Source organism: Schistocerca gregaria, chromosome X (assembly GCF_023897955.1).
Source record: "Schistocerca gregaria isolate iqSchGreg1 chromosome X, iqSchGreg1.2, whole genome shotgun sequence".
NCBI classification, from domain to species: Eukaryota; Metazoa; Arthropoda; class Insecta; order Orthoptera; family Acrididae; genus Schistocerca; species Schistocerca gregaria.
The window spans coordinates 490,250,303-490,274,920 of NC_064931.1; the positions used below are offsets into that span (position 1 = coordinate 490,250,303).

General features: G+C 43.6%; 1 protein-coding gene across 4 annotated transcripts in view; it reads left to right on the top strand.

The window, feature by feature from the left end:
- Positions 1–24,618, top strand: part of LOC126299185 (UTP--glucose-1-phosphate uridylyltransferase-like) — a 299,153-nt gene that overhangs the window by 107,704 nt on the left and 166,831 nt on the right. Inside the window, exon 1 of one of the 4 annotated variants that reach the window (XM_049990960.1) lies at positions 3,282–3,376. The exons of 1 other annotated variant lie outside the window; for it this stretch is intronic. In XM_049990960.1, coding sequence (XP_049846917.1) covers positions 3,356–3,376 — 21 coding nt within the window. In that variant the 5' untranslated portion in view covers positions 3,282–3,355. Of the gene's footprint in view, positions 1–3,281; positions 3,979–23,971; positions 24,058–24,618 lie in introns of those variants that run through there. 2 more of the 4 variants (XM_049990958.1, XM_049990959.1) reach the window with 2 other exon arrangements.

The window sequence follows — 24,618 nt, forward strand, 5'->3', positions numbered from 1 at the left end:
GCCTATGTCAATTTATTATTACTATTAATATATCTCTAAGAACCCCGTGAAGAAAGCCAATATCCATAGAAGTCCGTACTACTTACGAACATAGATCCGATACGACAGTGTAATATACAGCACTCAAACGACCAACAGCAGCAACCTATTCAGAAGAAGCTTTCGAGCTGTCATTTGTACTCAGGTAATTCGTGTGCAAAGGTTTCTGAATTGATTATGGCTGCAAGACGGGAATTAACAACTGTGAGCGCGGAATGGTAGCTGGAACTAGACGCATGGGACATTCCATTTCGGAAATAGTTAGGGAATTCAGTATTCCGAAATCCACAGTGTAAAGAGTGTGCCGAGAATATAAATTTTCAGACATTACCTCCTACGACGGACAACGCCATGGCCGCCGGTCTTCACTTAACGAGCGAGAGCACCAGCGTTTGCGTGCAGTTGTCAGTGCTAACAGATAAGCAACACTGCGGAAATCGATGTTCCATGTACGACGAACGTATCCGTTAGGGCAGTGCGATAATGGACTGTGGCAGCAGATGACCGATGCGAGTGCCTTTACTAACAGCACAACAACGCCTGCAGCGCCTCTCCTGAGCTCGTGATCACATCGGTTGGACCCTAGACCACTGGAAAACCGTGGTCTAGTAGGATGAGTCCCGATGGTAGGGTTCAAGTATGGCGTAGACCCTAGGAAGCCATGGACCCAAGTTGTCAACAACGTACTGTGCAAGCTGGTGGTGGCTCCATACTGATGTAGGCTGCGTTTACATGGAATGGACTGCATCTTCTGGTTCAACTGAACCGATTGGACTGGAAATGGGTATGTTCGGCGGCTTGGAGACAATCTGCAGCCATTCGTGGATTACATATTCCCACACATCGATAAAATTTTTATGCCTTACAATGCACCATGTCACCGAGCCACAATTGTTCGCGATTGGTTTGAAGAACATTGTGGACAATTCGGACAAATGATTTTGCTACCCAGATCGCCCGACATGAATCTAACCCGCCAGGTTAGCAGAGAGCGCCAATGCGCTGCTTCCTGGACTCAGTTAGGCGCGCCGGCCCCGGATCGAATCCACGCGGCGGATTAACGACGTGGTCTGGTGTGTCGGCCAGCCTGGATGTGGTTTTTAGGCGGTTTTCCACATCCCACTAGGTGAATACCGGGCTGGTCCCCACATCCCGCCTCAGTTACACGACACGCAGACATTTGTAACACTTCCGAACTACACTCCTGGAAATTGAAATAAGAACACCGTGAATTCATTGTCACAGGAAGGGGAAACTTTATTGACACATTCCTGGGGTCAGATACATCACATGATCACACTGACAGAACCACAGGCACATAGACACAGGCAACAGAGCATGCACAATGTCGGCACTAGTACAGTGTATATCCACCTTTCGCAGCAATGCAGGCTGCTATTCTCCCATGGAGACGATTGTAGAGATGCTGGATGTAGTCCTGTGGAACGGCTTGCCATGCCATTTCCACCTGGCGCCTCAGTTGGACCAGCGTTCGTGCTGGACGTGCAGACCGCGTGAGACGACGCTTCATCCAGTCCCAAACAAGCTCAATGGGGGACAGATCCGGAGATCTTGCTGGCCAGGGTAGTTGACTTACACCTTCCAGAGCGCGTTGGGTGGCACGGGATACATGCGGACGTGCGTTGTCCTGTTGGAACAGCAAGTTCCCTTGCCGGTTTAGGAATGGTAGAACGATGGGTTCGATGACGGTTTGGATGTACCGTGCACTATTCAGTGTCCCCTCGACGATCACCAGAGGTGTACGGCCAGTGTAGGAGATCGCTCCCCACACCATGATGCCGGGTGTTGGCCCTGTGTGCCTCGGTCGTATGCAGTCCTGATTGTGGCGTTCACGTGCACGGCGCCAAACTCGCATACGACCATCATTGGCACCAAGGCAGAAGCGACTCTCATCGCTGAAGACGACACGTCTCCATTCGTCCCTCCATTCACGCCTGTCGCGACACCACTGGAGGCGGGCTGCACGATGTTGGGGCGTGAGAGGAAGACGGCCTAACGGTGTGCGGGACCGTAGCCCAGCTTCATGGAGACGGTTGCGAATGGTCCTCGCCGATACCCCAGGAGCAACAGTGTCCCTAATTTGCTGGGAAGTGGCGGTGCGGTCCCCTACGGCACTGCGTAGGATCCTACAGTCTTGGCGTGCATCCGTGCGTCGCTGCGGTCCGGTCCCAGGTCGACGGGCACGTGCACCTTCCGCCGACCACTGGCGACAACATTGATGTACTGTGGAGACCTCACGCCCCACGTGTTGAGCAATTCGGCGGTACGTCCACCCGGCCTCCCGCATGCCCACTATACGCCCTCGCTCAAAGTCCGTCAACTGCACATACGGTTCACGTCCACGCTGTCGCGGCATGCTACCAGTGTTAAAGACTGCGATGGAGCTCCGTACGCCACGGCAAACTGGCTGACACTGACGGTGGCGGTGCACAAACGCTGCGCAGCTAGCGCCATTCGACGGCCAACACCGCGGTTCCTGGTGTGTCCGCTGTGCCGTGCGTGTGATCATTGCTTGTACAGCCCTCTCGCAGTGTCCGGAGCAAGTATGGTGGGTCTGACACACCGGTGTCAATGTGTTCTTTTTTCCATTTCCAGGAGTGTATTTCACGGTTTAAACTCGACGCAGACAGCTGGGGTACACTGATTCCGTTCTGGGGGGTATGGGGTGGCGGCAGGAAGGGCATCCGGCCACCCCTTTAAATTAACCTTGCCATATCCGTTGTGACCACGCCGACCCTGCGGCCATTGCGCGACCAAGGCGCAAGTGAAAGAAAGAAAGAAAGAAAGAAAGAAAGATCGCCCGACATGAATTCCATCGAACATTTGCGGGACATAATGGAGAGATCAGTTCGTGCACAAAATCCTGCACCGGCAAGACTTTCGCAGTTATGGACGACTACAGAGGCTGCACGGCTCAATATTTCTGCAGGGGATTTCCAACGACTTGTTGAGTCCTTGCGACGTCGAGTTGCTGCACTCCGCCGGGCAAAAGGGGGTCCGACATGATATTAGGAGGCATCCCATGACAATTGTGACCTTAGCGTGTACATACAATGAGTAAAATTTCGTTATTTGCTATATTTCCTAGTCTTGTAGTTGTAATGGGCAGCAGTGCAGAAGCGAGGCCGCGTGAATGTACCCTCGGAGTTGCGCGTAAACACAGCGGTAAGCGACTAATTGTGCGGCAGCACTAGCGCGAGCCGTAATCAGCCTCGGCTGGCACGTGACTGCGACAGATAAGCGACGCGGCGGAGTGTAGCGGCGCGTCCGGCGTCAGTCAGCACGCCGGCCTATCATGGATTACTTGCTGAGCCGGGTGAGTCGCGGACCCCGCCGCGCGCTTTTGTCAGCGCTCCCGCTCTGCCAAGCCGCAGGCCGGAAGCCGCTTCCGCCTCTCTTTCCTGCCTTCTCTTTCCCTTCGACAAGAATCTGAGGTCAAGGTGCCAGCTTTCTTCCTATCTGTCGGCAGACGGCGGCTGTGTTCGGTGTCAACGAATCGGGCGCTCGGAGTCCTGTCGCGTACCGTGAATATGCATGCGTTCGATTCCGTCAGAGTGATAGGATGTGTAGAAGGGGTGTCGCTTTAGCGACCTATTTTTTTTTTTTTTTTGACGACGGTAAGGTTATTGTACAAATGCTGAACAATGTGACGTACGAAAGCACTGGAGGAAAGGCAAGATGTGCGTTACGAAATTTCACTGCGAAAACTTGAAGAGTCAACTGCTAATGTCGCTTCCGTGAATATTCCTCATATTTCAGCTGCTGGTTGCAGTAATTCCCCCGTCAGTACAAAATAAATTCTCCGAGCTCTGTGTCTGTTGAAAGTGCCTTTTTTGTGGTGATGTTACCGTGTCGACTCCAATGGCTGATATGATGCAGCTCTTCACGGCAGTCTGTTCGGTGCAAGTCTTTTCATTTGTGAGTAACTACTGCATCTTACATCCATTTGCACCTACTTACTATAGTCATACCTTGTTCTCCCTCTCCATTTTTAACCCGCTACACTTCCGTCCATCACTAATTTGACGATGCCTTGATGGTGCCTCAGCGTATTCCATCTACCGATCTTCACTTTTAATCCTAGAGCACTAAAGGAGGGAAAATGTTACATTCCTACTAAACCATCAGAAATTTTACTTCTCCAAATTTTATTCAAAGGAAGTTGTAATTTATAGGTTATGCACTAGTTAATTGCAATTATTAGATATCAAATGGTACCGTAAACCGGGTATACTTTGAGCTCAGTAGTTACTTTGACCACTCATACACTAAAAATCTTACAGGACTCTGCTGGCTTTAAAAAAAATGGCTCTGAGCACTATGGGACTTAACTTCTGAGGTCATCAGTCCCTAGAACCTAGAACTACTTAAACCTAACTAACCTAAGGACATCACACACACCCATGCCTGAGGCAGGATTCGAACCTGCGACCGTAGCGGTCGCGCGGTTCCAGACTGTAGCGCCTAGAACCGCTCGACCACATCGGCCGGCTCTGCTGTCTTTCAGTTGGATATTTAGTATATACTGTTTGGTGGTAAAGTTCCATCAATATACGCTCGATGGCATCTTGTAGTGTTGATTTTCTTGCGCAAAAGCTGTCGAAAGTGTTGCAACTTATAATTGTATACGAAAAAGTGTATTAAAATGTGATTGTGCAAAATCCACTGATATCATTTAATTACAAAGCCATCAATGTTTTCAACTATATTATGTACGTTACTCGATAAATTCTCAAAAAAGACCACTGATTAGCTTTTTGTTCACATGTATGTCAGCCAGCATATTACGATATCTGAGATCATGTGAATGATTGCTCTGTTTTGGGGTTACTATGACCACTGGTCATTGTTACCCAGGATTACAGATACACAATTTATTAAACAGTGTTGACGCCAATGACCTTGTGGAACTAAGGTATACGAACATTAACCATCGATGTAGAGATGAAGGCTAATTTTTAGTTGTTAATGTGCCTACAACTAAGGAAAACAAATGTCTGTCACAGATTGCTCAAATTGCAAGCTGTTGTGGTTCAGGCAGTGTTTCAGGTATAACATATAATATCAAATGTCTCTGGAAATAAAGAATGAAGTTTGCCTGCCTACAAGTGCCAGATATTGACTCAGTAAATGAAGAATGGATAACCTTAGTTCTAACTGCACCAGATGTTCTGAAACGAGGATTTAGGTTAAAGATGAATGAAATGTAAGGTATTATGTTCAACTAAATTTGGAGCTTTGTGTGTGGTACTCAGTACCTTTCACTAAATTTATAATTTTTATGATGGATCATACTGTTTGATTTATGTACTGTACTACGTTATTTTCTATTATGAGGAAGTTTAAGTGTTTCCGGAATACCGACCACAAATGGAATGGTAGTTAACGGTTTTGGTGAAGTGCAGGCCGATCAGTGCATCCCCAGATCCATGCTAACGTTGATCACCTACAATTTTTTCCATTACTTCCTCTGCATTTTAGAAAATGTACTGTACTAATTAGTATATAATTCTTTGGCACAAGCCCCTATGTTCGCTAGCATAAATATCATAGAAGTTAAAAAATAGTCGTGAGAATCACATTTAACTCTGAAAATCGGTCAAAATAGTCCCTGTTTACTGAATGTTACAAAAAAAAAATACAAAATGCCCATTCTCGTACCCTATAATGACAATTTTAAAGCTCAAAATGTTATTGGAAAAGGAGCCATTATTTATTTTATGCACTAGTTACACATTATTACAACTCTAAGAGTATTTTACACATAGTTTGTGTAGAAAGTCTTCTGCTTTAGACACTACTATTACAATCCAAGCAAGACTAGACTGGAATTTCTTCCGCGGTCACCCAACAACTCATCCTCCTACTGCTCATTTTCTGCTTCAAAGTCTGGGTCTACAGCACTGCCATCTGTACACATAACATTATCTTCGTCAAGAAAATATTCCTCTTCATTCAATTCTGCACTGTCTGTGTCTTTAGCACCTTCTTCAAGAGATTTATCCCATATGTTAGTGTCAAAGTCAAATTCAGCTCCGCCTATGTTGTGCTAATTTCAGTAGCAAAAGACGAGATTAGCACTGAAGACGACCAGTGTGATATAAACTAACACTCTTCTGACTGTGAATCTTTTAGAGTTCACCTAATATGCATTAAGATGAATCCTAAGCCACAAAACAAAGATCCCGATTATTAGAAACGAGGCACACCATTTTTAAACACTTGTAATATTTACGACAAAGGCATCAGTGTCAGCAAACCGTTGGAGTCAGGCAATAAATGTGTCAGGCATTGTTGACAACAATGTTTGCCATGAATGTACTCAAGAGCACGTGTTGCTCAACTCTCAAGTGTCCAGATTGTCTGGAACCGTGAAGAAATACCAACTGCAATCGTAAATTTTACGAGGGGCTAGTAATCTAGTGTTCATTAAGTCGTGCCACAAATTTCTTTTCTCTCTTATTCGAATCAGTGCCGTTACATTTAGTTATGAGACCTAGCCCTCCAAACGTCAGCATTATTCTGAATGACGACATTGGCTCTGAGCACTATGGGACTTAACATCTGAGGTCATAAGTCCCCTAGAACTTAGAACTACTTAAACCTAACTAACCTAAGGACATCACACACATCCATGCCCGAGGCAGGATTCGAACCTGCGACCGTAGTGGCCGCGCGGTTCCGGACTGAAGCGCCTAGAACCGCTCGGCCACAACGGCCGGCTGAATAACGACATTTTAAACGCTTCTATTGTTCTATTTCCTAAGCTGTTTTCCCCCACGTTTCACTTCTGTGCGAGGCTACATACAGCAAATACATTTAGAAAGAACTTTCGTCTTTTTTATTTCTTAACTTCAGTACAGCGTAAATCCCTCTCAGCAGGGAGGATGTTGGAGGTCAGGGGAAGACTCAGTTCCAGTGAAGAGAGCAGAAGGAGTACATCGCAGTGGTCTTGAAGAAACTATCGCAGTGTTCGCTTTAAGAGATATAGCGGAACCGCCGAAAACTATGTCAGTACTGATGGACTGTGGTATGAAGTACGCTAAATATATTCGCATTTGCAAAAATGTGAGCAACCATCAGCTGTGTAATGGAAAGACGACATTGAACATTTGTGTCAGATCGGTACTCGAACACATATTTCCTGCTTATCGTGAGCGATCGCCTTACCATTAGACTATCCGAGCACGACTCACGGTCAGAACCAAATTTCCATATGTCGTCAGCCATGTGTCTACAACCTCCACTCGTACATTCGTTATGCATATTCCAGTACAGAGGAGACATTTTAATTGAAAGTCACTTACCCGGTGTCGGCGGATAAATACTATATTGTAGTGCATGTGTTGTTCAGAAGTACGATGCAAAGTTCCTTGAGACAGGCACGCATGTCCAAAGGAACAGGCACTGCGGCTGCTACATGCATGTCTGAAGGAACTTCGTATCGTACGTCTGAACAACAAACGCACTGCATTATCGTTGACACCGGACAAGCGACTATCAGTTAAAATGTTTCCCCTGTATGGGAATACGTATACAGAATGTACGAGCGCAGGTTATAGCCACATGGTTGACGACATATGGAAGTTAGTGTCTGGCCATGAGTCGTGCTTGTATAGCCGAATCGATAGGCTACCACTCGGGCTAAGCGGGAAATTCGCTACCGAGCGAGGTGACGCAGTGGTTAGCACACTGCACTCGTATTCGGGAGGACGACGGTTCAAACCCGTATCCGGCCATCCTGATTTAGATTTTCCGTGATTTCTCTAAATCGTTTCAGGCAAATGCTGGGATGGTTCCTTTGAAAGGGCACCGTCGATTTCCTTTCCAATCCTTCCTTAATCCGAGCTTGTGCTCCGTCACTAATGACCTCGTTGTCGACGGGACGTTAAACACTAATCTCCTCCTCCGGTAAATTCGGATTCGAGTCCCGGTCTGGTAAAAATTGTCATTGTGGTCATTCCATTATTCAGCTAATGGTTGTTCATATTCGCGAATGCGAATACATTTCATGTTATTTCATAATGGCTGTAGTCGCCGCAGTGCCTGTTTCTTCGGACATGCATGCACAGGCACTGCAATATCATATGTGATGTGAAGTGTCCTTCTCAAGACTGTAAGTCTATTTTTTCTCCAGTGTGTCATTTCTGGGGCCTGCGCAAGAGCGGTTACAAATTTCATGGTTACTTAGTGTTCTCCCCAAAACAGTGTGGCCAGTGGATAGTGAACTGGTGAACTTGGTCAAGAAGCAAGATATCAAACATTTTTCGAATGTTGAGACGAAATTATTACCAAACATACTCATACATCTGCCATTCATTACTTTTCATCGTGACATTTCGCACCACCCTCTCGAAATAAAACATTGAAAGACAGTCAATAATTGTGCAGCTGCAAATGCTAGAAAAGCCTCCAACATCTAAACACAGTAAGCCGAAATTTTGATCAGATCTTCATTTTCGAGAAGTGAGCTCCAACACCTTGGATGAAAAAGACGAGCCTTTGCCTCTCAACAGTACAAAGGATATTCATTAATACGTTTAGGATGGCTCTCTGTCCAGGAACGGTACTCAAACAACTGGTCCTTCATATCGAGAAAGGTAACAAAGTGGTTAAAACATCTGTCTCACAGTAGGGAGGTGCAGTGTTTAAATTCTCTTCTGGTCCTATTGCGGCCAACCAGATGCAGGCTTCCTTCGTTTCCTTAAATAAGTTAATGAGTATATTGGGATTTTTTCTTCAAAACCGGTACGCCCGATATTTTTTCCCATTATTTTCCACTCTAAAACTTGCTGCGTCTTGAATTGTCTGGTCACTGACAGAACGTTAGATCATAGCGCTCCTTCGTCCCACTCTTGTCCAGTCCGAGCTTGTACTCCATCTCTGATCACATCGTCGTAGACGGGGCACTAAACCCCCATTTAGTGAATACCACTTATCCTGAATCAAATGGCAGCAATAGTAGAAGTACAGAGGTTGTTATTTGTCGAAAGGTTCGATATGGTTTACGGCGGAATGTGTTTATGGGACCTTCCAAACGGGGTGGAGCAGTGGTTAGCAAATCGTACAAGTGTCCATGGAAATATGAGTTCAGTTCCCATCCGGCCATCCAGATTTAAGATTTCCATGGTTTTTCGACATTCTCTAAGACAGATGGTGGAATGTTTCCTTCGAAAAGGAAGGTTCCAAATCCTCTTCCCATCCTTCCTCAGTCCGAGCTTGTCCTCCGTGTGTAATGATCTCGTCGTCGGCGAGACGCTACACGCTATCCTCCTATCACTGATGGTACCTAACACTGCGGCGTTGTCTCACTTGTGGACATTTTTGCCACCGGGTCAACAGAGCAGTTCAAATGGCTCTGAGCACTATGGGATTTAACTTCTGAGGTCATCAGTCCCCTAGAACTTAGAACTACTTAAACCTAACTAACCCAAGGACATCACACACATCCATGCCCGAGGCAGGATTCGAACCTGCAACAGAGCAGTTGTGTAAAGCGAAACTTTTAACTGAGAAGGGGACCACGTCTACTCGTCATCACCGATTTCGTCCGAATTTTATGGTATTTGCAGGGCTTGGTCGGGAATGAAAGTGACACAAAAGAGAGTTTCAGATGGCCAAGCGTTTAGAAAAAAGTAGCATTTTTGGCACAGATCGGGGGAGCCACGAGCCATTTATGTTAGCCTAGTTTCCAGGCAGCGGCTGGCGTAGCGGGAACAGTGCGGAACAGTAATTCGAGGGTCGTGGGATCGAGTCCCTGTGCGAATACTTTTTTATTTTCAGTTTTTGCGTTAGTTACACTGCAAATAAACCGAACTACTACTCAGCATATTGAATTTATTATTGTTTTCATAAAAGGAATGAAAAGAAAGGCAATGGAAAAAATGGGGTAGCATATAAATTTCCAAGAAAGGACTGTACTTATAACGTCCACGAGAACTTTGCAAATAACTTTCCAAGAAAATATCGTAATTAAAGCATACAGAAGTTCGTATTCCATCAGTTTCAGCTTGACCTTCGAGCAGCATTAATCGTGGTTCGCTGCAGTGTCCGATGAGAGAAAACCTTTAACGAATGTAAACCAAGTTTGTTTTTCTGTAGATACATCAAAGCAACACTGTAATTCTAAAAATATGGCGTTTATAACGTGTGCAGTACGCAAAGAAATTTACTGCTCCCCATGTTTTACCAAGATCGACGAGTGTAACGCCAGAACGTTTTAATCATCAAATGTAAAATAATAAAAACAGCTACTTTTATATACGTAGCTGTCGTGCACGCCTTTCAATTCTTTCCTGAAAATCTATTTGCAGAGTGTTTGTGGATGCTGTAACTCTTGGAAACTTGTTTGCTGTCCCAAATTTTCGTTTACCTTTCCTTTTCATGCCTTTTAAGAAAATATTAATAAATAAAATATTTTTTCGGATAATTTTTCAGCATAAGTAACGGAAAAACTGAAAATAAAAAGTGTCCGCAAATGCACTCGACACCACGACCCTCGGATTAGTGTCCTGTACTCTTTCCGCTGCGCCAACCATTGCCTAGGATCCACGCTAACATAAATGGTTGATAGCTCGCCCGATCCACGCCAGAAGTACTACTTGTTTGTCTTTTCCCTAAACGCTTAGCCACCTGGAGTTCCCTCTTCTGTCACTTTCATTTCTGGCCAAGCCGTGAATGTACCATAAATTTGCAGTAAATCGGTGATGGCGAGTAGGCGCAGTTCCCTTGTGAGTATGATATAATCAGAAGAGTATAGGTTGCTTGAAAAAGATGCATGCGAGTTAACACGACTGTATATTCTACGCCAATGAAGATAGAAAGCCGGCCGAGGTGATCGAGCTATTCTAGGCGTTACAGTCTGGAACCGCGCGGCCGCTACGGTCGCAGGTTCGAATCCTGCCTCGGGCATGGATGTGTGTGATGTCCTTAGGTTAGTTAGGTTTAAGTAGTTCTAAGTTCTAGGAGACTGATGACCTCAGAAGTTAAGTCCCATAGTGCTCAGAGCCATTTTTTTAAGATAGAAATTAGGGGTGAATTTCAAATTATGCAACCCTTGAAGCTGTTATAAGTTGCAGATTGATGTGACTGCCAGCAGGGATCATCCGGGTGCAACTTGTTCGCTCACTCGTTCATTAACCAAGGTGTCTCGTGTCGAGACGACGTTAACGCAGCAACAAAACCCGTTTTACGGTCTCTGTTTCAACAGGTGCAATTCAGCTACAACTGTGCGGTGCAAAACGCAGCAACAAAGGGATTTTTACTGGCTCTGTTCCAACAGGTGCAATTCAGCTACAACCGTGCGGTGTAATTTTCGTAGAGAGTATAGCACTGCATCTTGTACAGCCTAAAAGATGTACGGATCTCACATTGCACAATTAGCCTCCACAATCGCATGGCAACACAGTATGTTTTTTTTTTTTTTTTTTTTTTTTTTTTTTTGCCTCCACAATCGCATGGCAACACAGTATGTGGTTTTTTTTTTTTTTTTTGGAATGTGGACATACTCCGTATATGTGTCTTCCTACAATTTAGAGTGTTGCGTAGCACTAGCTGTGAATGCAGTATTTCCGGACAAGCTCACAAAAGTATGGGAATCGTTTAACCATCTTCCGCTGTTTATCATGTATCCGGTAGGAGACGGATACTGGCAGAAGTAAAGCTGTGAGTACCGGACGTGAGTCGTGCTTCGGTAGCTCAGTTGGTAGAGCACTTGCCCGCGAAAGGCAAAGGTCCCGAGTTCGAGTCTCGGTCGGGCACACAGTTTTAATCTGCCAGGAAGTTTCATATCAGCGCACACTCCGCTGCAGAGTGAAAATCTCATTCTGGAAACATCCCCCAGGCTGTGGCTAAGCTATGTCTCCGCAGTATCCTTTCTTTCAGGAGTGCTAGTTCTGCAAGGTTCGCAGAAGAGCTTCTGTAAAGTTTGGAAGGTAGGAGACGGATACTGGCAGAAGTAAAGCTGTGAGTACCGGGCGTGAGTCGTGCTTCGGTAGCTCAGTTGGTAGAGCACTTGCCCGCGAAAGGGAAAGGTCCCGAGTTCGAGTCTCGGTCGGGCACACAGTTTTAATCTGCCAGGAAGTTTCGGCTCGTTTAATATTTGTGGAAGATAAATTAAAACTTTGATTCCAAACGTAACTGTGCAAAATATTCCGAGGTTGCACGTGCACATATGTAAAGTATGCAACCTGTAAAATCGCATGGTTCTTTTGAAAGTGCAAACTTAGTAGTCCTATGCGTAAATTGAAATTCACCCTAAATTTTTATCTTTTTTCGCGCAGAATGTATAGTCTTGTAAAATCGGACTAATCTTTTTGAAACACCCTGTATATTGCACTGAGATATGAATGTGTTCTGAAGTTCAAATTGATATATCTCAAGAATAGAGAGAAACATTTATTCACTATTGAAATAACTTGTGATGAGCCAAATCAACTGTAGTTATTCTCACTTTAATGCAGAATATCACAGCAAAAGGCCAACATTGATTTCGATTTGCGTAGAATAGATCCAATGAAATTATTAATAAGTTTCCGAAGGGCAATTTTCCACTCCTTGAGAAGAGCGAACTCGAAATGTGGAACAGTTTAGGAAGGTATCTTTCTTAGCTGCAATAAGAGGCCCAGACAAGTTCGGGTTCGGGGAGCACACTGACAATAGTATTAGAGTTCATCCACCCCTTGTATCATGGTGTCTACCAAACGAGTCCCGTGGGATTAGGGTATGTCGCTTATCAAAACGAAAAAGCGATAGTGGCATCAGCAAACGGCAAAACGAAAGGCCGGAAGATTTATACCACTGAACTGTCAGAAAGCCGTCTCGGATGATAAGGAGATCGGTAGTTAAATGATGCCAATTTTTGTCCGCAACATCTATTCGTTTTCACAATATTTCGATGTTCACAGTCTCTCCAAGAACAGGGTTCCCCATAAGTACCTCCAGGCTTTCATACGTCAACAGCACAAGAACAACAAGACATACAGAAAAATTACATACTTCAGTGAATAACACAGCTCTCCAAGTTTCCATCCGTAATACGCGCCATGGTACGGTTGCCCTAAGAGGCAGGCGTGTCAGACCATGTAGAGCCGTAGACATATCATCCGCTCCTTACTGTCGGATCGTCTCAGTTTGCGCCGGCAGACAGGTAACCTAATTAACAGATTTCCAAAGAACTCTGCTGCCACGCCCTTCTGTTAACGTTTGCCGTATCACGAACGGCGCCCATATTGATCATCTATAATGTGAGTTACCAACATCGAGAGATGCTGTGTCCTCCGATTTCTGTTTTCAGTACGTCTTGCAGATTTCACGCAGTGATCTTCTGAAACCTATGAGGAACTTATCAGTAACGCTGTATAAGAGCATAGACTGCTGGTGTTAACAGCAAGTAGTGACAAGTATGTGGACAAAACATGACTGCGTTTGGTGTGCACTTACCTAAAACGTTATTACGTCGAATATTTTCCGAAATGATTTTGTCGCGTGATTAACGCGCTCATAACAGATGACTTCGTGCTTTGCGGCCCCTTGACGATGACCCGATGTATTTGCTTTGCACCTGCCGTCCGCTTCAACAGACTATGAGAAAGGTGAAACAGTGATCTTCGACTGTAGTCTTTTTGGATGACTTTATACTTGTTTTCCTCTAATACCCCCCAGGTGTCTGAAAAAGAGTGGACAGCCGTGAAATTACGCTTTGCAACCCAACAACTGTATTTACTACTTTCTAGAGTGATTACTCAACCCCTATTCCACCACTTGGTCGCTATACGTCTTATAGCGAAAAACTACACTATTAGTATTGAGTAAATATTAGCGGCTCGCACCGATTATTCATAGAGGTCCAGAACTCGCCAGGTACGTGTCCAGGTGACCAGAATGACTTATCTATGACTGCAGTAATAACGAGCAATAAAATGGGAAATTTGTGGTAAGTTACTATGGGACCAAACTGCTGAGGTCATCGGTCCCTAGGCCTACACACTACACAATCTAATTTAAACTAACTTACGCTAAGAACAACTCACATACATCAATGCCCGAGGGAGGACTCGAACCTCCCACGAGGCGCCCTAGACTGAGCGGCTACCCTCGCGGTTAATAATGAGCAGATATACTTCAAGCTGCCCGAATAACAGGTAGTACCAGAATTTATTCAACAGTCTCCTAACTGTTTTGACCAGTGATCCTATCCAGAACTGTGGTACAACGTGATTCATTCTGCCTTTGACGATTAAACAATCTTTACAGTCACAGACGTGTATGACAGTTACTTTTATCGAGCAGTTACACACAGCTACAGAAATGTTTTTCACACTTTTTCTAAATTAGCAGAATTTACACCGCACAACAGAATTAAAGGATCACTTCTTTGAAACCCCGTAATTGCCTTCCATAGCGACGGAGAGCTTTGAAGTTTGTCTCAAAGGTGCCTACAACCTTCCTCCGTAAAGTTGCAAAAGCATGGAGCCCTGCTACTTCACTCTCGGGCTCGACGCTTCAAACAGCAATGTGTCGACATATGAGAAAAAGGCCTCAGTTCAGAAATTAATGTGACGTTTAATGTGGGTTAATGATGTCACATTGGCACCAAATTTCATCACAATTCTGCCCATCACCACTGTGGACGTGTCACACAATGGGAAGGTCATCGAATCCCTTCTTATCCACATTTCGCCTCTTCTTTTGACGCCTCTGCGATGGAGGTTAGAAAGGCAACGTCAGCACTGAAGTCACGCGATGCTGTTATGTATGGCCGAAGAAAAGATTTCAGAAACGCCACCGCTCACATAAAGGTCGTCAATGAAACCACTTGTCACCTCTTCGATGCCATTTGTCTGCCTGCAGATGTCTAGGACTACTTAGCAGGTCTTCTCTGTAAAGGCACATTTTTAAAATTTTCAGTAGATGTGACCGTTTGCCACCGAGGGTATTGCCAAACTGGGGGTTCTCAGAGGGGCCGTTTGCCGCTGTATTCAAGCATGTGGCAATGTTGCACCCCTCCGTGATAACGCTACAGGAGGGAGTGAGATAGGAGGGCTAAAACAGCGTAACACCCTGTGCTGCTTCAGATCACGTTCAAATTTCTCGAATGGTTTTGAACGGTCGCTTGTTGGATCCATCCTGTATACGAGAGCCAAAATTGTTGTCGCGCCGCGCTCCAAAAGAGCACGATCACATTCAATGGGGATACAGCTCCACAATGTCCTTAGAGAGGGTTTGAAAGTCCAGGGATGTCAGCAGCTTCAAATGTTGTAAAAAGGACGTCTTTATGTTACCCATCGAAGAGAACTGTCGTTTTCGATCGCGAATTGTGCAGCAGTTCAAATGGTTCAAATGGCTCTTAGCGCTATGGTACAACGTCTGAGGTCATCAATCCCCTAGAACTTAGAACTACTTAAACCTAACTAACCTAAGAACATCACACACATCCATGCCCGAGGCAGAATTCGAACCTGCGACCGCAGCGGTCGCCCGGTTCCAGACTGAAGCGCCTAGAACCGCTCGGCCACACCGGCCATCCGTGCAGCAGCCAACACCCCAGGGGAAGGGGTGATTTCATTGACGCGCTTTATGCAGTATGTCTTAAATATTTTCCTTGACCACACATAAGAAAACCGTGTGATTTCGGGGCTGGTGTCACCGTTATGACCTCCGTCGCAGAAGCGTTCAAAGGAAGGAGTGAAATGTGGGTAAGAGGGGATGCGATGACCTTCCCATCGTGTGATATGTCCACGGTGGCGTTGTGTACAGTTGTAGTGCAATTTGGTGACAAAAATATCCCGCCTTGCACTTCAGATGAAATTCTGAGTTGCGACACATTTTCTGCATGTGATCACATCACTTTCCGAAGCGTTGTCGAGCCCGTGGGTGACGTCCCAAGGCAACTATTACAGAGGAAGGTTGTAGGCACGTTTGAGCCGAATTTAAAACTTATGCTTCGTAATGGGAAACAATTACCGGGTTTAGAAAAAAAACTGTTATTTAATTCTGATGCACAGTGTAAAGTGGAGACATTGGTGATTTTTGTTTGTAGTAGAGTACACCTAGCAGAAAGAAACGAAAAGGAGAGACCATGTTTTAACGCCTCGTCTACGAGGAGGACATTAGAGACGGAGCATAAGTTTGGCTCTCACAGTAAAGGGAAGAAAATATGCAGTGCAATTTCAAAGCAACTATCCCGCCATTCTCCTTAAAAGATAGCGAAACCACGGAAAGCTTAAATCTGGGTGACATGACGTGGATCCGGACCCCGTTCCTCCCGCATGCGAGACCAGTACCCTAACTTCTGCGACCTCGGCAGTGGAAAGAAAATTTCATTAAGCTTTCCCAAAACTTTTATATTAATTTATTTAGCATAAATACTGATAAAGTATTTCATGCACGCATCACAACCATGAAATTTATGTTAAACTTACTTTGTATCATTCGAAGAAGCTGCAGCGCAAAACATTACTCTATAGTTTTTGAAAGTAAAAGTTTATCTACTTTCTGCTGTTGTTACGTCACACAGTGCACAAAACAAATTTTGCGCTATACTCAATCACAATTTATCGCATCAATTTCATGCGGCTCGTTGCAAACACGTAATATCTCATCTCTGTACGCAGAAATCAGTTTATTGTTCTGGTTTAGTGATTATTTGAGCGATGTTATTGGCAATATTTGATGATAAGCATTAAGAGAAGGTGAATGTAAACGAATGAAATACTCGTACTAAAGGGGAAAACGATACGTCGCATGAAGTTTAGATAGACAGCTATTCGACATCGGTTGGATAGGAAGCACATACATTTATGTTACTGAGCATCTTCACTTCACAGCGTTTCTGAACAGAGCTTGTGTTACCATTGAGATGACGGAATCCTAGTCTAAGTGTAATGTCAAAAATAAGTTTCATTAGTCAGACTGTATTAATCTTCCTGATTAGCAAAGCCACGAGGTAGCAGATTGCTTAAATCCCAGTTAAAAATAAATGTACACTGTAATGTAAAAGCACACAGACTTTATTGTCCTTATAAACAAAGACCTGTCTTGTCTATACAACATGCATAAGATACAATAGTTTTCCTAAATTTTCCTCCTGAGAGCGATTCTATTTTATGTTCAGCATTGCTTTCAAGTAAATATTTCCGCTGACATTTAGTTTGTCTCTTATCCTCTAGAGAGAAAACAAGCGTTCATTCTAATTTAGAATTTAACTGATATAAGTTGTCAATGGTAATTTTCTGATTTGTCTTCGCTAATTTCAGGTGTCTATCACCAATACACGATAGAAACATCGCACAAGTAACCACTAAACCAGAACACGCAAGAAAATGCAGCTAAACATGAAGTTTCAGATCTCGAAATGTACTACATAGAGTAACTGCAAAGAAGTATGACGTGTTTGTATGTAGCATGTTGTTATACAAAACGGCCCACAATTATCTAAATCGTTGAACTGTAAAATAATTCATAAGCAAAAACTAAAAAAGTACGTGCCTCTATTATAGTAAACATATAACTCTTTTCCTCGGTTGCACTTACGACACTTTATCATTGTTAAAATTCCAATCCATACTATGATTTTGGTTTTTCGTAGTAGTCCTAAATCTACTCAAACCAACGCATGGACAACTACGGATATAGGTGGGGCGATCCCTCTCCCTATATTTCTGCCGGATTATTCGATCAGTCTTTTGCAGACTTCATCAAACTTCAGATTCCACGTACGCCTGAGAAGTCTCTTCACTGGAAGTAAGAAACATGCTACCTATGGGATAAGAAAAGTGCCCTTGTATTTATAAGTTAATTCACAATTACCGCTTGAAGATGACTTACACAAGAAATTCAGGTATCCAAACACACATCTGTGGCAACAGGAAATCCTTAAATCCAAGATTAAGTCCTCAAGATAGGAAAGAACGCCCCACAAATTTTCGCAAGTAACTTTTCCAAAACACTACAAAAGATGATACCCTCTCTTCGTACGACATGCAGGATTTGCCAGAGAGCCAGTATGTACAAATGAGTTGAAGGCAGAGCCACTGACTGAGTAGTTATTTAGTACCGTATCCCGAATAGAATGACCACGTTCATGTCAACCGTGATGGCTTTTGTAAACTTCAGTCATTTGAAACTCAATCCGTACATTTTTTATGTGACACCCTGAAAGTGATGGCTCAAAATAACGAGGAGATTGCCGTGTTGTTTATTTGCGACAAGCATTTGTCTCAGTACCGCACCAACGCTTATCAGAGGAAGTACCGTCATGTGTTGTATGAAATAAAATATGTGATTTATTGGTAGGGAGGACTCTACATGTTATCCTGGATGGATAGACATCGACAGCTGTAGTTGTAATTTCAAGCGTTCCCCCGGGAAGTGCGTTCGGAGCTTTGCTATTCATATTTTATATTAATGACCTGGCAGATAACATTAACAATAAACTCGGAATTTTCGCAGATGATGCAGTTATCTATAATGAAGTGCAATATGAAAAAAGAGCTAAATATTCAGTCAGATTTTGATAAGATTTCACTGTGGAGTAAACACTGACAGCTTGCTTCAAACGTTCGGAACTGTTAAATTGAGGCATTTTACAAAATATAGTATCCTTTGACTATAGTATCAATTAAACACATTTGGAATCACTCATCTCATACAAATATGTTGCTGTAACAATTTGTGAGAATATGCAGTAGAATGGTCACATAGACACAATCGTAGGTGAAGAGGGTAGTAGACTTCGGTTCGTTGGTAGCGTACACGGAAAATGCATTCAGGTAAAAAATAAAACCGTACGTCTCATCTTAGAGGACTGCTTAAGCGTGTGGGACACAAGCCAAACTGTACTAGCAGGAGGTACTGAACGTATTTAAAGAGGGACAGCATGAATGGACGCAGGTTTGCTTGACTCGCGGAGGAGCCGACAAGAAAATGCTTAAATCTTGAAGTAAGTGACTCTTGAACATAGATTTCAACTACCTCCAAAGATCTACTTACGAAGTTTAAATAATAGCTCAGTCAACGGAGACCAAGAAAGATCGATTAGGGGAAAAAGTCGGGTAGCCGCAAATTTTTGCACATTGCTTGAGGGACTGTCTTGAACAACATACTAAAAATCCTGAGCGCAGGGGTGTGAGCGTTGGAGTACGAGTGGGTTTAAAGGTCTATTTTTGCTGTTATCGAATAACTCAAAAATCGCGGCTTCTGGCGAAAATGTGTACCAGTACAAAATTAAACTAAATTGAAGTTCCTACAAAAAAGGCCCCTATTCAGTTTTTCTCTTGGGCTAATTTTTTCCGCATTAAGAGGATGGAAAAATCGCAGTTATTAAAAAATATTGTTCTAGCAATATAAAATTAACGTTTATCTTTAAATGAATGGGGTTAAAAACAAATATTAAACGTATGTACCACGTATAAGTGCAGTAGAGCGGTATTAAGGGAGAAATTGTGTTCCGGAGGTGTAACAGAGTGGACGGAAGAGATGTGTGGCGTAAAGGTACTAGGGAATGTAGGTCATCACATTGTGTTCATGTATTTCCGTCCTTCATAGGTCTGCAAACTGAAGGCTGACCAGGTGATTCCCCACTCTATCTATCCCACTACGTCACAAGAAGAAACAACAGGACGTTTCAGAAAGTTATATGGGTCCACCACAGGGTGCTTTATGAATCACTGCGATGCAGTGCGCAGACACACCCGTGGAGTTTATTTTGCATAAATGCGTTAATACTACGTGGAAAACTGATGCGAGTTACTAATGACATTAATGCAGGTCATGGATATGGACAGAAGCTACGTAAATCTTTGCACACTGTTCAACACTGCTAGAGGACAAATTGATTCTTAGTCATCTGTACGGCAGTTGTAGTGTTCGTCCCAGGAAGGCACCAGATGCGTTGCTCACTTTTAGTTTAGGGACTACACCTGCCCAGGATTTCCTGTCCTGTTCCCCTAAGCGAGTAGACAAAATAACTTTACTGAGCTCGTATTCATATAGTGGAATTATTTTCAGTTTATTAAGTGAGTGCTTATTAACAGTTATTAAGTGAGATATTGTATAAAATAATGCCCTATATATTTAATTTGTTTGTGACATTTTCTGTATTAGTGTTGATGGGAAAAGGATTGGATTAGTAAATGTGGAACCTCGCTGCTGTCTATAGTTGACAGTGTTTAGTGAAGCTGTCTAATTATATTTTAGTCACTTGCTGGTAAATTAATGAATTAATAAAAAGTCCTGCACAGTTCTCACCATTCATTGTGGTACTACAGACTGCATAAATCTTTTCCATTCATGAACTGCTCGCACTTGAGTGGGCTGCACTTAGTGGAGGCGCTTACCACAGATTCACAGTGTGTCTTCCAAGGTGGATGTGAATATATCTGATGGAATGCGACTGTTCATGTTTAAGTCTACTACAGTAATCTGCCGTAATGTATTGATTAACCTATGCTGAATTATCTGAATTTCTATAACACCCACGTGGCCTACTTATGTTACAGAGGGAAACAATTAAAGCTTCAGGGCACAACTGCAAATGAGGGCTCAATAAACTGAAAATAACTCCACCATACAAACAAGAGATCACTGAAAAAATTTTGTCTACTCACATGAGAGAACTGGGCAGGAAATGTTGGTGGGCTATACCCTGTCCGTAAGGCGCTCATGATGGAAGAAATTGTCTTCCCTGGAAGAACACTACACCTGCCGTACGGCATAACTAAGAATCAATTTCTCAAAAATGGTTCAGAAGGCTCTAAGCACTATGGGACTTAACATCTGAGGTCATCAATCCCCAAACTTAGAACTACTTAAACCTAACTAACCTAAAGACATCACACACATCCATGCCCGAGGCAGGATTCGAACCTGCGACCATAGCAGCAGCACAGTTCCGGACTGAAGCGCCTAGAACCGCTCGGCCACAACGGCCGGCTCATCAATTTCTCCCCTAGCAGTGTAGAATAGTGTGCAGACATTCACGTAGATTATGTTCATACACATTACCTGCGTTAATCTTACGAGTAACTGATATCTGCATATAAAATGCAGACTGGGAATGGCAAGGAAAGAGTTTCTGACGAAGAGAAATTTGTTGAGACGAGTACTCATGTAAGTGTCAGGAAGTCCTTTCTCAAAGTATCTGTATGAAGTGTAGCCATGTATGGAAGTGAAACATGGACGATAAATAGTTTAGACAACAAGAAAATAGAACCTTTTGAAATGTGGTGCTACAGAGGAATTCTGAAGATTAGATGGGTAGATCATATAACTAATGAGGAGGTAATGAATAGAATTGGGGACCAAAACAGGGGATCGGTTAGTAGAACACATTCTGAGACATGAAGGGATCATCAGTTTAGTAGTGGAGGGAAGCGTGTGGGGTAAAGATCGTAGAGGGAGACCAAGAGATGAATACAGTAAACAGATTCAGAGGGATGTGGGTTGTAGTAGTTACTCGGAGATGAAGAGGCTTGCACATGACATAGTATCATAGAGAGCTGCATCAAACCAGCCTTCGCACTGAAGACCACAACAACAACAACATCTGAATTCCATGTAGTGTTACCGCATTTGTGCAAAATAAACACTCCCCGGATATGGCTACCCACTGCATCGCCAGTGATTCATAAGGCACGTTGTGGTGGACCCATATAACTTTGTCAAACACCCTGTTGTTTCTTCTTGTGACATAGTGGGATAGACAAAGTGGGGAATCATCTGGTCGACCTTCAGTCTGCAGACCTATGAAGGACGGAAGTGCATGAAGACAATCCGGTGACCTACCTCCCCTCGAAATACAATTTATCCCGTCACACGGCTCTACTGCACTTAGATGTGGTACATACGAGGGTTGAATGAAAAGTAATGCTTCCACCTCCGTTAATTGGGTTTGGATGGGAATATTTTAAGAAATCAAACGCAGAAATAATCCTTAGAATGTGATCTTTAATTACCAATATTAACTTTTCCACATAATCACCAGCCAATTGGATACATTTCTGCCAATGATGAACAAGTTTTCTTAAGCCGTCACAGAAGAAGTCGACACTCTGCTTCGGCAACCACAGTCTCACAGCTCTCTCAACGTCCTCATCAGAAGCATAACGATGTCCCCGTTTCGTCTCTTGTCACAATTGAATGGAGAAAGACGTCACCTTCATTCTCGTAACGCGAGAGGAGTTCCTGGCAAATTTTAAACCTGTGCGCTTTAATTTCTGGAGTCAGCATCCGGGGTACACACCGTGCACAGATCTTCTGATAGCCAAGCAAAGCAATAATGCGACTCACACGTTCTTATGAGATGCCGATTGTGCTTGCAGTTTCTCACTGAGCGATACGACGATCGTCCTAAATCAATATGTCAACATTTTGCTTGTGAAACTCGGTGGTTGCTGTCACAGGACGTCCAACTCTTTGTTTGTCACGTAGGTCAGATGTTCCCGCCTCAACATCTTCAAACTTACTCGCCCAACGACCCACAGTACTCACATCAACACAATTACCATAAACTGCTTTCATTCTCTGGTGAATCTCCTTTGGGATGATACCTTCTGCTGTCAAGAATGCAATGACCGCATGTTGCTTAAATCGCACTGCCCGACCGTCTGTGCAGAGTTCCACACTTTATACTGTAACAACACAACCGTTCAGTGCTAAGGCTTCCCGCCAACTGGAGCTGTAGAGGAGAGGCTATGGAACAAGCCAGTATTTGCCGCATACCAATGCTGCCAACTGTTGAAGAGTTACGAAGGTGGAGGCGTTACTTCTCAGTCAACCCTCGTAATTTAATATCTGTTTTTAACCCATTTCATTTAAAAATAAACATTAATTTTATGTTGTTAGAATAATTTTTTTAATACTTTGCGACTTTCCCATCCTCTGAACGCGAAAACTATTAGTCCTAGAGAAACACTAAATGCGACCTTTTCTTGTAGGGTATTTACTGTAGTTTAATTTTGTACTGCGAAACATTTTCGGTAGAGCCTGTGGTTGAGAGTTATTCGACAAAATCATAAAAAGCGACCTTTAAACCCATCCCCACACGAATGCTCACACCCCACCGGTCAGGACTTTCAGTATGTTGTTCAGGACACACCCTCCTTGTACTGCACAAAAATGTCCGACTGCTCGATTTTTCCCCTAATTCTCCTTCGTTAACTGGACTATAACTGAGCAATCTAAGAGTGTACTACAGAGCCATAATTGTCGTTCCCGTAGAGACCACGAAAGGATTAGAGTAATTGCAGCGGCATTAAAGCAGTAATCCTTCCCGCACGCCTTATACGAATGAAACGATTGGTAACTTTAATACGTGGTCTTACGGGAAGTACTCTGTCATGCACTTTATACAGGCATGTCAAGTTTATTGACGAACTTCTCGTTTTAATCTATTTCGTTCGACATACTATACGACTTCACATGAACGGGCACCTACTATGCAGTATTTACACAAACGTAACTGTCTTAATTGCTCCTCACGCTGTACGCAGCTTTTTCGCACTTTATGCGAATTTTTCATATGAGTTGTCTATAAGGAAGGGAAATATGAACTCGCATGGTGGAAGATGATACATTTTCATGTTGTACAATTTTCTTATCAACAGCTAGTGACTGAGTTGGCTCGCTGATTGCTACAAAACGCAAATATCTACTAAGTTCGCAATGTCACAAGGAAAAAAGGTAATAGTCAATCTGTCTAAAGAAAATGTTAACGTCTACCTACGAAAATTTTTCACGACGTTTGAAAGCACAGAACGAAACTGAAGTGAAAAGCAAACCTTTAGCGTGATCGTCACTGTTTAGAGCCACCGACGAGCTTGGAGAAGCGTCGCTCTCCTTGGTCTACGGAGACGAACTCGGGATGAACGCAGGCGAGCGCTCTCTAAGAATATCCTTCATGCTTGGCAGTTGGCACTGCTTCCGCCGAGCAGTTCGAACGGCCATTGTCAGTGGGTCTGTCACAGCAGCAGCATGACCGACAAGTTGTCTCCGCCCCAGGTAAACCGTGCCCTAACACTCTCATCTTAATGCTGCTACGGCTACGTCTGTAGTTGATTACGTAATGTCCTCTAAGTCTAGAGGTCACCTACTGAAGAAACGCTCCCCTTAACTCGTGTTAAACACTACACTTGCATGGCTACGTCTCTCTCTGTCTCTCTCTCTCTCTCTCTCTCTCTCTCTCTCTGTGTGTGTGTGTGTGTGTGTGTGTGTGTGTGTGTGTGTGTGTGTGTGTGTGTTTGTGAGCATCTCCTATTTCCTTGTTATTTTTGCTTTGATTTTCCCTGGTAACTTGCTTTATCTTTAGAATATACTTTTTTAAGAACTCTTTCCTCGACGCTTACGTACAATATTGTTAATTAATAAGATATGGTACGGACTAGTTTTCATTCAGTAGACATGATCTTCATATGTGAATCACGGATCCATGACCTATTTGTCCTCTGATTTTAACGCAGCGGCATTGCCTAATGACTATGTTATTACGGAAAACGGGTCCTTTCGTCTTACATGTAACGGATGTAGTTTGTTGCATTTATCTGTGTCATTACTGTGGTAGAA